This window comes from Heterocephalus glaber, unplaced genomic scaffold, assembly GCF_053883595.1.
Source record: "Heterocephalus glaber isolate CG9 unplaced genomic scaffold, H.glaber_assembly_v1.0 deba00001610, whole genome shotgun sequence".
In the NCBI taxonomy this organism is placed as follows: domain Eukaryota; kingdom Metazoa; phylum Chordata; class Mammalia; order Rodentia; family Bathyergidae; genus Heterocephalus; species Heterocephalus glaber.
Genome location: NW_028258381.1, coordinates 23879625 through 23896014, shown reverse-complemented (window position 1 = coordinate 23896014; position 16390 = coordinate 23879625). Strand labels below are relative to the sequence as shown.

The 16390-nt window shown below is 54.5% G+C and overlaps 3 protein-coding genes and 1 long non-coding RNA gene across 15 annotated transcripts; 2 read left to right on the top strand and 2 right to left on the bottom strand.

Annotated features, from left to right (window-relative positions):
• Positions 1-134: 134 nt before the first annotated feature.
• On the top strand, positions 135-3648 carry Trip6 (thyroid hormone receptor interactor 6). 3 transcript variants are annotated; one of them, XM_087196349.1, is made up of 9 exons: positions 135-448; positions 759-836; positions 968-1080; positions 1327-1692; positions 1968-2061; positions 2157-2326; positions 2762-2940; positions 3156-3276; positions 3380-3648. In XM_087196349.1, the coding sequence occupies exons 1-9, from the start codon at positions 340-342 to the stop codon at positions 3509-3511; spliced, it is 1362 nt and encodes a 453-aa protein (XP_087052475.1). In that variant the 5' UTR covers positions 135-339; the 3' UTR covers positions 3512-3648. The 3 variants fall into 3 exon arrangements, with proteins under 3 accessions (XP_087052475.1, XP_004840219.1, XP_087052473.1); XM_004840162.3 differs by having other exon boundaries at positions 155-448; positions 709-836; positions 955-1080; XM_087196347.1 differs by having other exon boundaries at positions 156-448; positions 955-1080.
• Positions 3649-4485: 837 nt separating this feature from the next.
• Positions 4486-15203, top strand: Srrt (serrate, RNA effector molecule). 10 transcript variants are annotated; one of them, XM_021254182.2, is made up of 20 exons: positions 4486-4905; positions 5125-5264; positions 7311-7439; positions 7661-7807; positions 8044-8232; positions 10025-10194; positions 10310-10494; positions 10622-10720; positions 10801-10915; positions 11078-11232; positions 11521-11582; positions 11684-11762; positions 12022-12210; positions 12523-12699; positions 13499-13652; positions 13772-13965; positions 14137-14293; positions 14620-14721; positions 14806-14932; positions 15016-15203. In XM_021254182.2, the coding sequence occupies exons 2-20, from the start codon at positions 5143-5145 to the stop codon at positions 15089-15091; spliced, it is 2628 nt and encodes an 875-aa protein (XP_021109841.2). In that variant the 5' UTR covers positions 4486-4905; positions 5125-5142; the 3' UTR covers positions 15092-15203. The 10 variants fall into 10 exon arrangements, with proteins under 10 accessions (XP_021109841.2, XP_087051860.1, XP_021109842.2 ...); XM_087195734.1 differs by having other exon boundaries at positions 4499-4884; positions 11075-11232; positions 14632-14721; XM_021254183.2 differs by having other exon boundaries at positions 4499-4905; positions 11075-11232; positions 12526-12699; positions 14632-14721.
• LOC147822651 (uncharacterized) lies at positions 8615-11749 on the bottom strand. Its single transcript, XR_015445475.1, has 2 exons — positions 11652-11749; positions 8615-10309 (listed from the first exon to the last, which is right to left on the bottom strand). It is a non-coding gene; the product is annotated as an uncharacterized LOC147822651 (long non-coding RNA).
• Positions 15193-16151, bottom strand: Ufsp1 (UFM1 specific peptidase 1). The gene has a single exon (XM_004840161.4). The coding sequence runs from the start codon at positions 16149-16151 to the stop codon at positions 15450-15452; it is 702 nt and encodes a 233-aa protein (XP_004840218.2). The 3' UTR covers positions 15193-15449.
• Between the last annotated feature and the right edge of the window lie 239 nt (positions 16152-16390).

The following is a 16390-nucleotide window of genomic DNA, read 5'->3' as shown; positions in this document are numbered from 1 at the left end:
CACCCCAGCAGCTCACAGCCCCCCCCCCCCCCCCCCCCCGCTCCACCGAGATTCGGCTCCCCCACCAGAACCTTCCCCTCCCTACAGGAGGGGGCAGACTCTGGGAGGGACTGCAGATTAAGGCCTAGGGGGCCACGTGACCCTCCCCCAGGAATGCGGTGACGTCACCGGGGGCGTGGCCGTCCCCAAAATTGGGGAGGAAGGGAAAAAAAACTAGAAAAAGTTTCTTTCCTGGAGTCCCAAACGAGGTCTGGGACAGAAGGGGGGAGGGAGTCAAGGCCACAGGCCCAGGACTCTGTGGGTCCCTGACTGGTGTCTGGAGTCCTCCCGTTCCAGGCCATGTCGGGTCCCACCTGGCTCCCCCCGAAGCAGCCGGAGCCCGCCAGAGCCCCTCAGGGGAGACTACTCTCCCGAGGTGCCCCAGGGGCACCACCAGCCCACGGAGCAGGTAAAGTAGACACTCACCCCATTGGCCAAGGAACCAGCAGCCTCCGAGCTCACCTCTGACCTCAACCTCCTACCCCCGACGGCCTGCTTTCTGCTGCCCCTTCCCCAGGATGGCTGGGGTCACCGCAGGAGTGCCAAGCACCCTGGTGTCCCACTCCCTGGTTCCCAGGTGCACGGGAGGAGGGGAGCCAGAGAGAGGGCGGCTCTAGGAGGGCACCCCCTTTTCTCCATCTCCACCTTTGGTCTCTATTCTCTCCCCAGCACTCCAGCCCCATCCCAGGGTCAATTTTTTCCCCCTCCCATCTGAGCAGTGTTACCAGCCCCTAGGCGGACCGGAGGATCGGGGGCCGGCCTGGGTGGGGTCCCATGGACCACCCCAGCGTTCGCAGGTGAGAATTGCGAATTGGGATGTGATGTGGGGCGCCCTAGAGCCGAAGGTGTGTGGGACCCAGGGTTGGAGAGGAGACATTGTGATCTGTATGTTTCCTGCTTCTGCTCCATCCCCAGGGGCTCACTCCAGACCGGGGGTGCCTGCGCCCAGCAAGTCTGGATGCTGAGATAGATTCGCTGACCAGCATGCTGGCTGAGCTGGACGGGGGTCGTGGTCATGCTCCACGGCGACCAGACCGACAGGTGACCGCCTGTCCTGTGCTTCTTACCCCCTCCTCTGTATTCTCAGTCCCAAGCCAACCCCATCTCCACTTGCTCTCTGGGTGAGGGGTGACCATGCCAGCATTGGGGAACAGGAGCTTACTGGAGGGTGGGGCCTTGCCAAAATCCAGTGCTTCCCTGGGGCCTGCATGTGGCATGGACTTGCACAAACATGGGAGCTGGAGTGAGTGGGCCCTGCTCACTGTTTCTGTACTTTTCCCTTCCCAGGGATATGAGCCCCCTCAGCTACCTGCCTATTGCCCAGGCTCCCTGAAGCCCAACGGAGGAGGGGGTGTTCCACCACCCCTGCTCCCAGCATCCCGCTATGGGGGCCCCACTCCGGCCTCCTATGCTACCGCCAGCACCCCAGCTGGACCTGCCTTCCCTGTGCAAGTAAAGGTGGCCCAGCCGGTGAGAGGCTGTGGGCCGCCCAGGCGGGGGGCCTCTCAGGCCTCAGGGCCTCTCCCAGGCCCCCACTTTCCTCTCCCAGGCCGAGGTGAAATCTGGGGAGGTGGCTATAGGAGCCCCCGTGAGCCAGGGCCAGGAGGTAAAGAAGAGGCTGCAGGAGGAAGAGGAGGCAGGCATGGACCCCAGGTAAGCCTGGGGCATCGGGGTTTGGGGTCTTCAGAGAAGTGGACAGTGATCAGGTGGGGTGGGTGCTGGAGGGGGTATTTAAGCTCCTGTTGTGGAGCAGTCAGAGTTAAGGGTTAGAATGTCCAGAGTGGAGGGCCTAGAGCTACCCACTGGCTCTTGGGCTGAGATGTTCTCAGATGCACTTTCTGGGTAGAAATGCCTGGTACTTTCAAGGATTTTAAAGCATTTGGAGCTAGATAGAAGTAACACCAAACTCCCGTGATTCCCGCCTGCAGGTTTCCCTGAGCCAGCCTCCAGAGGAAGAACTGGAGAGACTGACTAAGAAGTTGGTGCATGACATGAACCACCCACCCAGTGGGGAGTACTTTGGTGAGCTGATTCAGTGGGTGGAATGAGAATGGGGAGGGGCAGCAGATCGGGTGTCCTAGGTCTGTGTAGATTGATCGAATTCATCCCGTCCCCAGGCCGATGTGGCGGCTGCGGAGAAGATGTGGTTGGGGACGGGGCTGGGGTTGTGGCCCTCGATCGTGTCTTCCACGTTGGCTGCTTCGTGTGTTCCACATGCCGGACCCAGCTCCGGGGCCAGCATTTCTATGCTGTGGAGAGAAGGGCATATTGTGAGAGCTGCTATGTGGTGAGTGGCTGAGGCTGGGGGCACAGAGGGCTCCCATGGGGGGACTTGTTATTCAAGCCCAAAAGAGGAATGAGACTTGAAGCTGGAGACTTCAACTGATGTGCAAAAGAGGGAGGAATTAAGTGGCCAAGTACTGGCTGTTGTAGGGGAAGAATTACAGTCTAAGTGGACAGCTTTTTAAGAGTGAAGGGAATTGTGAAATTTCCACAATAACCCCATGAGGCAGAGATTACTACTGATTCATTTTCTAGGATGTGGACGCTCAGAGAGGTTAAATTCCTTGTCTAGGAAGCTGTAGTGCTGAGCCTCAGATCTGCTCAAATCTCCTTTTCACTGAATCATATGCAGAAGCTACATACACGGATGGCTGGTGTGGCAGGTGGCATCCATGCTGGTGTGGCGTCCCTCTGACCTTCTTGCCCTCTTGCCTAATAGGCCACCCTGGAGAAGTGCTCCACGTGCTCCCAACCCATCCTGGACCGGATCCTGCGGGCTATGGGGAAGGCCTACCACCCTGGTTGCTTCACCTGCGTGGTGTGCCACCGTGGCCTGGATGGTATCCCCTTCACTGTGGACGCTACCAGCCAGATCCACTGCATTGAGGACTTCCACAGGTCAGGCCTGGAACCTGGCTGCTTCAGGATATCTGACCTCTCTATCCCCTGGCCCCTCCTGTGTTTAAATCCCTGACCCTCTCTCTTCTTTTTGATACTACTCTTTTCCCCAAGACCCAAGAGCATACCTTGGTACCTCCTATGGTCTCCTGGATCCCACTTCTCTGGCTGCAACCCTGGGTCCTGACAGCCTCCTTGGTTCTCTTCTACCCCAGGAAGTTTGCCCCACGGTGCTCAGTATGTGGTGGGGCCATCATGCCTGAACCAGGTCAGGAGGAGACAGTGAGAATTGTTGCTCTGGATCGCAGTTTTCACATTGGCTGTTACAAATGTGAGGTAAAGGGGGCTGGGAAGCAGCAGGGGGTTCTGGGTTGGGGGGCGTCAAGGGAAGGAGACTTGGGGGCCTGGGCTGATGGAAAGCTGTTGTGCCTGCCAACAGGAATGTGGGCTGTTGCTGTCCTCGGAGGGTGAGTGTCAGGGGTGCTACCCACTGGATGGACACATCTTGTGCAAGGCCTGCAGTGCCTGGCGCATCCAGGAGCTCTCAGCCACTGTCACCACCGACTGCTGAGTCTTCTTAGAAGCACCTGCTGTGATCTCAGTCCCCATCCATCACCTTCCCTGATACCTGCCTTTACAACTTTGTCACCAAATGCTGTTTCTTGTCTCCAACCACGAAATAATAATCCCTCAACAGTTTACAAAACACTTTCAAGTCTACTGTCTCACCTGGTCTCCCAGCAGCCCAATACAAGCATGATTGTTCTCCCTGCTTATTTTACACATGATAATGCCAGAGCTGAGATGTGACTCCCCAATTCCATCGTTCTCAAGTGCTGGCAAGATCCGAACTTGGGTCTTCTTAGCTCTGGTCTTTTTTTTGTTTGGATGTTGTTTTTGTGCTAGAGATTGAATAGAGGGCCTGACATATGCTAGAGAAGCTCAAGTTCTACCTCTGAGCTACACCCCAGTCTTGTAATATTTTTTGATATACTAGTTTGTTGTAAAGATGCCCCTCATCAGTGCCGGGAAAAGGCTGCGTCATGCTCCAGGGAGGCAGCATTTCCCATCAAGCCTCAGATTCAATTCTTTGCAAAGTGACTTGGTGTTATCCCTGGGAATGGTGGTACGTTAAATGTGGGGCAGGTCAATTCCCCATACTGCTCAGGATTGTAACCTACGGCGAATGCCACCAAAGTAACTGGGGTTAAGACAGATTTGTCCGGTTTGCATGAAAACACGGCGCCTAAACAAACGGTTTTGTAGGTAACGCATACAGAAACACTAATAAAGACTAGTTCTCTGGTGGAAGCAGAAAATGGTGGGAGCAGATGCTTTAAAATGGTTGCTTCTATCCTCTATTCCCCAAACTCTGGCGCTCCCCAAGCCCATGCCCTGCGAGGGGAGGGGGCAAAACAATTTTCCGAGAGGTCAGGCAGCGCCCTGAGCACAGGGTCGGCGAAGGAAAACCACTGGACGCGAACTGGCTCAGACCCGGGAAACATTTGGAGGTGCGCTAACCATGACCCGAGCCCGGGTACGCGTTCCCTTAGATCCCAGAAGGGAAGCCGCCCTACAGAGGTTCAGGTTGGTCCAATCGGGCTTCCGTAGTTCCTCCCTCTCGCACAGTTCTCGTCCCGGAAAGCGCGCGAGAGTTGTGTCCCCGCCGCCCCTTCCCATCATCCCCTTGTTCATCCCGCCCTGCCTTTTTTGCTTTATTTCAAGCTCGCGACGTTTGGGGCATCGTTTGTGGTTAGGGACCGTGTTCGGCTAGTGGTACGGGCGCGCGTAAGGGACGCGCGATCTTTCATTCTCGGTTGTCCCATTGTCTTCCCTTCTCTTTGGTCCCTTACCCGAGAGCCCCGCGTCTCCCTTTCGGGCGTCCGGGTCGCCCGGAAAAGAAGCCCGACCGCGCTTGCGACCAACGGCTGCGGGCGCTTCCAGGTGGAGGAGGGGCAGTGAGAGGTGGGCAGGGCTTGAGGGACAGGCTCCTGCCCAGGGTCAGGGTCACGGGCTGGGCAGGGGGGACCCTTGGGACGAGTGAAAGTGTCGGAGCTCTGCTTGAGATGGCTGGGGCTGCAGAAGGTTGGCCCTGGCGGGAGGGAGGTGGGCGTGCTGTCTCTGCAGGGCCGTCTCTCACCTCGTCCTTGTCCAACACCCTGCCCACCCCTCCCCGGATCTCAGGCCTCCTCGGGCCGCGCCATGGGTGACAGCGATGACGAGTACGATCGAAGGCGCAGGGACAAGTTTAGAAGAGAGCGCAGCGACTATGACCGTTCTCGAGAAAGAGATGAAAGGCGGCGAGGGGATGATTGGAATGACCGGTAATTTTGTCTTCCTGTTTCATTCCTTTCCATTTTACAGTCACTCCTTTTTTACCTTATAGTTTTATTAGGATGAACTGTAGTGAAAAGCCTCCTTGGACCGTTTTCTGTGGTTCTGCCTATTTGCTCTTGGCCAAAGAACTAGATGTGGCTTAATTTTTGACAAGTCCTCAAGAGCACAGCAATAGTGCTCAGAATTTGTGTATGAAAAAGCACTACTTAACCATAAGGATGAAAAGTGTGTCTCAAAAAAAAAAGTGTATGTCTCCTTGGTTGTAAACTATACCTTAAGAAGGGTGGTTCGGAAGAATCCATAATACAGAATTGACCAGACTGGACAGGTTGTAGTACTGATTCCTGGAAAATAGGATTATATTTCTTTTTACAAATTTTTTTTTTGGTACTGGGGATCAAACTCAGGACCTTTTGCTTGTGAGGCAGGCATGGTGCCACTAAGCTAAATCCCTGGCCCTTTTTTTTTGTTTTTTTTTTGAGACGGGCTCACTATGTAGTTCAGGCTGGCCTTGAAATCACCATGATCCTCCTGCCTTAGCCTCCCAAATGCTGGGATTACAGATGTGCGCCATTACAACTGGCTGTCATTATCTTTCTTACAGTTATTTTTCAAAAAATCTCTGAAAGTTCTTTGAGTAATGCCATAGTTAATTAAGTTTGACTCAACTCGTGTAGTTTTCTAAGATGTCATTTTTTTTTTTTCTTTTTGGTTTTTTGAGACAGTCTTTCTAGGTAGTCCAGGTTGGCCTTGAACTTACTATGTATCCCAGGTTGGGCTCAAACTTGTGATCCTCCTGCCTCAGTCTCCTGAGTGCTGAGATCACAGGTGTGCTGGGATTGCAGGGCCATCAAAAGTATCTATTCAGAGCCAGCCCATGGTGCACACCTGTAATCCCAACCACTTGGGAGGCTTGAGGCAGGAGGATCTCAAATTCCAGGTCAGCCTGGGCAACATAGGTCTCAACAAACGAAAATACACAGACACACTTTCAGTGTGTGAATGGAAGTGTCTCAGTTTGGAAATATTTTCGTGAGAGTTTGAAGTGACTTGTGATAAAAATCTATTTGTCCATTGTAGTTGGAAATCATGAGTTTAGTAAGCTGATCAATCTGCCAGTCAGTGCATCCTCTAATGGTGGAGGGTTTATAGAACTTTGTTTTCTTTGGTATTTTTTAAGAAAGAAGAAACTCAAGATTTTTTTCTGAATTCTAGGTAAGTTAAGATGTGGTTACTGCCTTTAGGAGCTTCCATTGTGGGGCTTGGCATGGGTTGGCAAATTGGCCTTGAGTGCATGCTGCAAATGTGTACATGGAAGAGATGGTAAAGAGGGTAGGTGTTGGGCCGGGGATTTAGCTCAGTGGTTTCACCGCCTGCTGTGCAAGCGCAAGGACCCGAGTTCGATCCCCGATACCAAAAAAAAAAAGATTACTTTGACAATGGAGAGGGGAGAAAGCAGAGGCAGGTAAACAACCAGTGCTGGGGAAGTGACAGGGACTTGGATCAAGTCTGGAGATAGCAAAGGCAGGATAGTTTTGACAGGCTGTAGGTGGAAGATTAGCAAGACAGTGCCTTTGGTGGTGAGGACAGTGCTTGATATCTGAACAGAACTTGAGACCCGCAGTGATAGGAATGATAGGCTCATTTCTGATGTGATGGATGAATTTGAGGTAGCTGACTTCTGGTAGGGGATTTCTTTTTTCTTTCCAATGCTGGTGCTGGAACCCAGGCCCTCATACATGCCAGGCAAGTGCCCCGCCACTGAGCCACATCCCCAACCCACTAGCAGAGGATTCTTCAGTGGGTCTGGAGCTTGGAACAGAGGCCAGGCTGGTGGAAGGAAGAGTCAGAGCCATCAGTTTGGCGGTGGTGGCTGAAGTGATGGCATTAGACAAGAGTCTCTAAGAGTGTAGCTTTGCAGTTTTAGGCTTCTAGTGTGGCGTGTCAGTATGGATAGAAGGCACCTGCCCAGGACGGTGGCCTTGGCCCGTCCAGCTTCACCTGTAATGGCTGGTGCTGGTTCTCGCCTCCAGGGAGTGGGACCGTGGCCGCGAGCGCCGCAGTCGGGGTGAATATCGTGACTATGACCGGAATCGACGGGAGCGCTTCTCTCCTCCCCGCCACGAGCTCAGCCCCCCACAGAAGCGCATGAGACGAGACTGGTGAGATGGCGTCAGTTTCTCTTTAGCCTCAGCTGTCTGCCATCACCTCTGCTGAAAGCTTGTTTTCTGTTCTCAGACCACCCCTACCCCATTGTTTCTTTGTTCCTTCAAGCCCTTGGCTGAGAAACCACATTCCGTGTGTGTGCCTTCCTCTTGCTCTTCTTCGTGCTCTGGAGAGATGGTTCTGGTTTCTTCTCTGACCTTTGTGTCCCCGCCCTCAGGGATGAGCACAGCTCTGACCCATACCACAGTGGCTATGAGATGCCCTATGCTGGGGGGGGTGGGGGCCCAACTTATGGCCCCCCTCAGCCCTGGGGCCACCCAGACGTCCACATCATGCAGCACCATGTACTGCCTATCCAGGCCAGGTAAAGACCTAGGGTTCTGGGGTTCTTGGGAGAAGGGAACTGGCAGGCTTGGGGCATGGGTTGGGGTTGATGAGGACCAGAGCTGAGCCGGGCAGTGGATTAGATACCCAGGAATGCTTTGTGCTTGGGGGTGGCATCCATCGTGGGCACAGGAAGGGGGCAGCTGTCCACCTTGTCCCCCTGCGACCCTACCCCCCCATACACACCAAGATTTCCTGACCCCCCCCCCCCCCCAGGCTGGGCAGCATTGCTGAGATTGACTTGGGTGTGCCGCCGCCAGTGATGAAGACCTTCAAGGAGTTCCTCCTGTCACTGGATGACTCTGTGGATGAGACCGAGGCTGTTAAGCGGTATAATGACTACAAGCTAGATTTTCGAAGGCAGCAGATGCAGGATTTTTTCCTGGCTCATAAAGACGAGGAGTGGTGAGTGCCCCAGCTTCCTTGCTACTTTTTCCCTGGCATGTTTCCCTGGCCTTGCCGGTGGAGCTGCAGCCCTGTCCTCTTCCCATTTTCCCCAATCCAGAACTTCCTGGGGGTGGGGGAGGGGAAGCATAACAGCATTGGCTGATGGGGTCTACTCCTTCAGTGACTGCCACACACCCCCATCTCCCTTTTCCACTGTCCTCACTGGGACACCTCCAGGCAGTGGGCCAGAGCCACCTGGCCCTTTGGGGCAGCAGACAGACTGCTTCCCACTTGCTTGTATTGGGTCATTGTCATTCCTGATCACCAGGACCCTGTGTGGCTGTGGCATCCTCCCAAAAGCGACGAGTGAATCAAGACAAGAAAAGCAAAGATCTCAGGGTCATTTGGCAGAAAAAGAATTTTAATTTTTTTTCCTTTTGTGGATGTTTTAATTTTAATCAACCATCTTTTCCCCCCTTCCTGCTCCTCCTCCTCATCCTCTTTCTGCTCCTCCTCCTTGAAAAGAGCCAGAACTGGGAACTACACCCGCTCATCGACGGAGCTCGGAGCAAACCCACCTCCACCCCCACCATACCCAGCCCATACATGAGCCCCTGGGCTGAGCCGCCTGCCCCGGCCAGGCAGACAGGCAGGGCACCGCTGTGCACAATGCAGCGGTCTAGCTGAATGTGATTGCTCAGGCAGTTAGTCAGTCAGGGCCCCCACCGCGGAGTCCCGCGGGGGTGGGGCATCTGGGCCGGGCGCCCCAGCCAGGAGCCAGCCGGTGCCCACCAGCCAGCATGGGCCCTGGGCGCCACTAGTTAAATCTTGAGCTCTGTTTGACCAAGCAGCCAAGGTAAAGATCCTGGAGGTGATGCCTGCGGCTTTCCTTTCCTCTCTGCTCAACTTGTGGTTCTGTTTTGTCTTCACTGTCCTCTCTTCCTAACTGCTCTGTGTCTTGGTCCCAACCTCATTTACCTTTGTTTTTTCTCTGTCCCCATTCCCCACTCTCTGCCTAACAATCCCTTCCTCTCTCTTTTTTTATTTTGTCTAGTCTTTAGTTTTTCCCTTTTTGATTTCTGGGCCTTTGTCACACTTTCTCCTTTCTTTTCTCCTTTTTCTCATACTCCTAGTTTCTTCTGTATTCCTCCCTGAAGGTCCTATTGAAATGTTTTATTTTTTATGCTTCACCCTAACCCTCTAGCCCTCCTTTCTCTATCCCTGAGGCTATATGGGCACTTCAGTTCTCCCTTTGGTCTTTTCCTGTCCCTTCACCACCTTGATGATCTTCCCAATGAGGGAGAAAGGTGTCCTGCCTTTTGGCTTTTTCTGTCTGGTGCACTTCAGGTTTCCTTCTGTCTTCCACCTAGGGGTGGAGGGAGTTGGCGGGAGCCGGAATGACTGTAACCTGGGGTTGGCAATGAGAGGGAGGTTCTTTGGGGCTAACTGTTCCCTTAGCCTTCCTCTCTGGAGCTTGGGAAATTACACTTTTTAAAGTTAGTGTTTCCCAGTGACTCAGAGCCATGAATCTGCCTCTCCAATCCTGGCCTCCCCCTGTAGGCACTGATCTTCCCAAATCCAGAACTCTTAGTTCCTGGCTCTCCCCTGAATCGTTTCAGAGAACAACCTGTTGTTCCTTTTGGGGTGTTGGGTGGTTCTAGTGCACCCCTCTCTCCTAATCTCTCTGCTTTTATGACCTTTTGTGGGTGTGAGAGGATGGGGGATGCCCTGCCTTCCTGGGCCCCTCCCTGAATCCTGGCTCTGGCCTTTGCTGACTATTTTGTCTTTCCTTCCCCTGCTTCCTTCCCAGGTTTCGGTCTAAGTACCACCCAGATGAGGTGGGGAAGCGTCGGCAGGAAGCCCGGGGGGCACTGCAAAACCGACTGAGGGTGTTCTTGTCCCTCATGGAGAGTGGCTGGTTTGACAATCTTCTCCTGGACATAGACCGAGCTGATGCCATTGTCAAAATGTTGGATGCAGGTGTGTGGACTTGGGCAGGTGGAGGTTCTCAGGTGACCAGGATCTTGGTGGGAAATGGAAGCAGGTTGAAAGAAGCCAGGCTCTTGATTGTGATCTTTGCTGTCCTTGTGGGTAGCTGTGATTAAGATGGAAGGAGGCACAGAGAATGATCTACGCATCCTGGAGCAAGAGGAAGAGGAGGAACAGCCAGGAAAGCCTGGGGAGCCCAGTAAGAAAGAGGAAGGCCGGGCTGGAGCAGGGCTGGGCGATGGAGAACGAAAGGCTGGTGATAAGGATGACAAGAAAGAAGATGGCAAGCAGGTCTGAACGATGGGGTCCCAAGGAGCTGGAACTAGAGGGCTGTGTGGGGCAGGGTAGGGAAGGTGAACCTCTGGGCTCATTTGTGAGGGGCAGATTAGACACCTCCAGCAGTGGTCTTTACCTGCAGGCAGAAAATGACGGCTCTAATGATGACAAAACTAAGAAATCTGAGGGCGATGGGGACAAGGAGGAGAAGAAAGAAGACTCGGAGAAGGAAGCTAAAAAGGTAAGGTGTCTATTGTGTGGGGCCAGCAATCAGGCTGGGGCCCGGGTAACCTGACAGTCTCTCCTCTGTGGGTTCCACAGAGTAGCAAGAAGCGAAACAGGAAGCACAGTGGCGACGACAGCTTCGATGAGGGCAGCGTGTCTGAGTCTGAGTCTGAGTCCGAGAGTGGCCAGGCTGAGGAGGACAAAGAGACCGGTAGGCTGCACAGGGGCGGGGCAAGGGGAGAGGGTGGTGAAGTTTGGAGGGGGTAGCTTTGGGGGAGATAACCTTGGCGTGGGGGTCAATAATAGCTTTTCTGTCTGCTTCATCAAAATCAATGCCAAAACCTCACCAACTCCTACCACTTCTGCATAGAAGGAGGACTTAAGGAAAAGGAGAAGCCCAAGGAAGAGGAAAGGGAGAAGCCTAAGGATGCTGCAGGGCTGGAATGTAAGCCCCGGCCTCTGCATAAGACTTGCTCCCTCTTCATGCGCAACATTGCACCCAATATCTCCCGGGCTGAGATCATCTCTGTGAGTGGGGAAATGGGTATTGGGCAGCCAGCCTGGCACCAGGCACAGATCCTTTGGGGTGGGGGGCAGAGAGAAGGCCGACTGGTTCTGCATGTCACATAGGGAGCCTCCTTCCTACTTCAAGGGCTGGCCCCGCTTGTACTCTGTCAAGTGCTGGGGTGCTTAAGCCCTTTACTGGTTTTTCCTTCCCCAAAGATAGGGTTAAAAATGAAGTGCCCTGGGGGATTGGAGGAACACATGATTCCTTGAATCACTGAGTGGGGTTTCTGTTCTCTCTGCATCTTGCAGCTTTGTAAAAGATACCCAGGTTTTATGCGTGTGGCACTGTCAGAGCCGCAGCCCGAGAGGAGGTGAGGGACTGGACACCTCAGAGAAGGAGGTACCGGGGAACTGCTTAAATGGCCCACGCTGTCTCCCACCTGGAATGGTGCTGATGTTCTTTCTCTTGTAGGTTTTTCCGTCGTGGCTGGGTGACGTTTGACCGCAGTGTTAACATTAAAGAGATCTGTTGGAACCTGCAAAATATCCGAGTGAGTGCTGGGAGTGGGACTGTTGTAAAGAAGAGAGCATGTGGCTCTCTGTGTCCCCCCACAACTTCTGACTCCCTTGTTCCTTTGTTCTGGCCACTTTATCCATTCACTCTGCTCATGGTAACTGTCCGGTCCTGTGACCTCTCTGGTCCCTGTTCTCCGGGAGCTCACAGTCCAACAGTCACTGGTGTCCTCAGTCTGTGAGCTGCTGTTCCCGGGGCAGCTGTTGGTCAGCTTTCTGATGGTGTCCCCCTTGCAGCTCCGTGAGTGTGAGCTGAGCCCAGGTGTGAACAGAGACCTGACCCGGCGTGTGCGGAACATCAATGGCATTACCCAGCACAAGCAGATAGTGCGCAACGACATCAAGCTGGCAGCCAAGCTGATCCATACACTGGATGACAGAACCCAGCTCTGGGCTTCTGAGCCGGGGACACCTCCTCTGCCAACAGTCAGTGACTCCCCAGGGGACCATTTCCAAAGCAACCGACACCACCTCCTGTGTTCCTTACACCCCTGACCTCACTTGCTCTGTGGCAGTCAGTACCCCCTTGTGCCCACCCATGCCGTCACTTGTTTGTTCTTTGGGTCACCACCTCCATCTTCCACCAGGATCTGGGCTGGGGCAGGGCAAGTACAAGTGACAGCAGAGGTGACAGTTCCATCAAGTGAGCCAGGCTCCTCTCCTCTGCCTTCCTTTGTAGTTGGCAGGTTCCTGCCCTGAGGGCACTTCGCTGTCTCTCTGCTCCTTCTCCCTCCATAGCAGAGTCTGCCCTCACAGAACCCAATCCTGAAGAATATCACTGACTACCTGATCGAGGAAGTGAGTGCTGAGGAAGAGGAGCTACTGGGGAGCAGTGGGGGGGCTCCCCCTGAGGAGCCTCCGAAGGAAGGGAACCCAGCGGAGATCAATGTGGAGCGGGATGAGAAGCTGATCAAGGTGCCAGCTGTAGCCTTGTAGGGGGCTTGGGGAGCATGGGTTTGAGGGTGAAAGGGTGTCTTACTTTTTTTCTTTTGAGACAGGGTCTCACTATGTAGCCCAGGCTGGCCTTGAACCTGAGGTGATCCTCCTGTCTCAGCCTCCTGAGTGCTGGGATTACAGGCATGTGGCACCACATCCGGCCTTAAGTTACTTTCTTGTAGCTAAGACACAGTACTTGACTCCCACAATTCTTTTCTTTTTTTGGTTCCAGGGATTGAACTTGGGACCTTGCGCTTGCAAGGCAGGCACTGGAACCACTGAGCTAAATCCCTGGCCTGACACCCACAATTCTAAGGAGAAAAGGTTTATTTTGGTTCAGTTTGTAGAGCATAGTCAGCTTGCTGCAAGGCAGGGCAGCATAGCAGAGGAGGAAGACCTCATGGCATGGTGACAGGAAGGAGAGAGAGAGGGGCAGAGATCAAGGAAGCAGGTAGGGAGAAAAACCTTTCTCAGTCACACCCCCAGTGACCCACCTCCCACCAAGCTTCATCCCCTAAATCACACTTAGCTATAAACTCAGTAGTGGACTAACCCCTGGGAGTCACACCCACATGATCCAGTCACCTCCCCAGAGCCTACCTATATGAGCACCTAAGGCTTTGGAGGGACATTAGATAAAAACAAGGGGCCAGGGCCGGGGATTTAGCTCAGTGGTTTCGCCACCTGCTGCGTAAGCGCAAGGACCTGAGTTCGATCCCCGGTACCAAAAAAACACAAGGGGCCAGAGTGGGGACCCAGTGGCTTCCTGTCCCTTTAGGTTTTGGACAAGCTCCTCCTCTATCTGCGCATTGTGCATTCCCTGGATTATTACAACACCTGCGAGTACCCCAATGAGGACGAGATGCCCAATCGCTGCGGCATCATCCACGTTCGGGGGCCCATGCCTCCCAACCGCATCAGTCATGGAGAAGGTGCACCCCAGGTTCCCTGTTCCCGAGTCTTCCGTCTGTTTCTGCTACCCTCTCCTGGTCCCCTCCTGTCCCTGGCTTCTGCACACTTCTTCAGCCTGCCTTTTTCTGTTCCCCACCAGTGCTGGAGTGGCAGAAGACCTTTGAGGAGAAGCTGACCCCCTTGCTGAGTGTTCGGGAATCCCTTTCTGAGGAAGAGGCCCAGAAGATGGGCCGCAAAGATCCTGAGCAGGAAGTGGAAAAATTTGTTACCTCTAACACCCAGGAACTGGGCAAGGATAAGTGGCTATGTCCTCTCAGTGGCAAGAAATTCAAGGTCTGGGATGTTAGAGAACTGACCTGTTAGAATGGTGGGAGGCGGGGTTGGGCCTTGGGGGAAAATGCTCATGGGCTTGGCAGAAGGGAGGCTGTCCACCTTCCAGGTTGAGTCTGGGATTGGGGGAGCTTACTTTATTTGCTCTGTCCTGATCTTTTCCTCTCCACCCAGGGTCCTGAGTTTGTTCGCAAACATATCTTCAATAAACATGCAGAGAAGATTGAGGAGGTAAAGAAGGAAGTGGCGTTCTTTAACAACTTCCTCACAGATGCCAAACGCCCAGCTCTGCCGGAGATCAAGCCGGCCCAGCCACCTGGCCCTGCCCAGAGTAAGATACGATCTGAGAGGGTCTGGTGCATTTCTCCTCCTTGCACTGTGCAGGATTCCTCTTTTTTTTTTTTTTTTTTTTTTAAAGGATTCCTCTCTAACCTGTCATCTCCTGAGAAGTTTCTTTTTGTTTTTCTTTTTTTTTTGGTACCAGGGATCGAACTCGGGTCCTTGTGCTTTCGCTGCAGGTGGCGAAACCACTGAGCTAAATCCCTGGCTCCTGAGAAGTTTCTATGGAATACTGAGGGCCATATTCCTTAGAAGTCACTTGTTGTGTTAATACTCCCCCCCCCCCCCCCGCAGTAATTCATGTCCCTGTCCGTGTTGTACTCCCCCCAGGTCTGACCCCGGGACTGCCCTACCCACACCAAACTCCCCAGGGCCTGATGCCCTATGGCCAGCCCCGGCCCCCCATTTTGGGCTATGGAGGTAAGTATGGGAGGTGAAAGGGCTTGGTGATTGTGTGGAGCTGGGAGGAAGGAGACTTAGGCTGAACACTGGTCTTTTTCACAGCTGGTGCTGTGCGCCCTGCAGTCCCCACAGGAGGACCTCCATACCCCCATGCCCCATACGGTGCTGGCAGAGGGAACTATGATGCTTTCCGAGGCCAGGGTGGCTATCCTGGGAAACCTCGAAGCAGGTGAGAATGGGATGAGATGTCCAAGGCTCCTTGTGTCCAGCACACACAGGGACCCTCTGGTCTCATTGCCTTTTATCTCACAGGATGGTTCGGGGAGACCCCAGAGCCATTGTAGAGTATCGTGACCTGGATGCCCCAGATGATGTTGATTTCTTTTGAGCAGTCCACTTTCCCCCACTCTGTACTTCTACCTGCCTCATCCCATCAGCTGAGAATTTTTTTGTATGTTCAGTTTACTGCCAATAAAAGCACTGAAGTAGTGACTCTTAAAGTCTTTTTTTTTTTTTTTGTACCAGGGATCACATTCGGGAGGTGGCACCACTGAGCGAAATACCCCACCACTCTTAAAAGTCTTAAGGTGTGCTGTATACCTTCTCACATCCTCGCAAACATCAGCTGGGGCCATGGTTAGCTGGGCCTTGTCACTTTATTGATGCTGAAGTTCCCTCTGCTCTGCTGGGACACTTGAGAAGTGAATAGGCACACAGGTGTGGGGTCAGTTTCAGTCCTGGGCGTGCTACTGCTTTTCAGAGTTACAGCTGGTCAAGCACAGGTTGTAGAAGGAGGTAGGATCGAAGGCGGTGGTCACCTCTTGCCAGCCCACCCATCCGGCAGCCTGTAGTTCTCTGGGCTTCTTCAGGGCGCCCCAGTAGTGAGGGTCCAGTATCAGGACGTAGGCTTCGGTGCCTGGTCCCACGCAGACGCCCAGTAGGGCCTTGGCCTGGGCATCGGCATCCCCTCCCACCATCACAGGGCCGCCGCCCCCTGCAAAGTGGGAGTAAAGCCGCTCCAGCTCGCTGTGAAGCCCCGCCCCGCGGGGCACGTGGCACAGGCGCCCCTGGGGCCCTCCGAAGTGCTCGAGGCAGAGGCAGGCCTCCACGCAGCCGATCCAGCTCAGGGAGCCCCGGAAGCCGGGGGGCTTGTCTCCCATATCCTCCAGGGCTGCCTGCACCGCGTTCAGTCCAGGCACCCCCGCTGCCTGGCCCTCGGGCCACGAGCACAGCGTCTGCAGCGTGCGGTAGCCGCAGCCCCAGCCGCGGTCGTCCAGCCCGTCGCAGCCGTAGTGATAGTAGAGGTAGTGGCCCGAGAGGACGGCCAGACGAGCAGGGCTGCGGCGCGGTGGGGCCAGGCCCAGGTGCACGTCCTGCAGCAGCTCCAGGGCGGCTGGCGGCGCGGGGTGAACCTCAGCGTTTCCTCTGGCACCCCGGTCTTGGATCATCTGTGGGCAGGAAGGGTGAGCGGGGTCGGGGCACTTGCACCGGATGTCAGAAAGGAGCGCAGCAGTGAGCCGGCGCTACGAGGAAACACCGACCACCGTGCTCCCACAATGCACTGTCGCGCCCGCCGGTCGGCTTCGTTGCGCAGGCGCGGGTCGGGTCCCGGCTTGGCGGCTAGCGCGCAGGCGCCGGGAAGTTTCGGAGGCGGCCGGTCCCGCTGCCTCTGGTCCCCAGGTCTGTG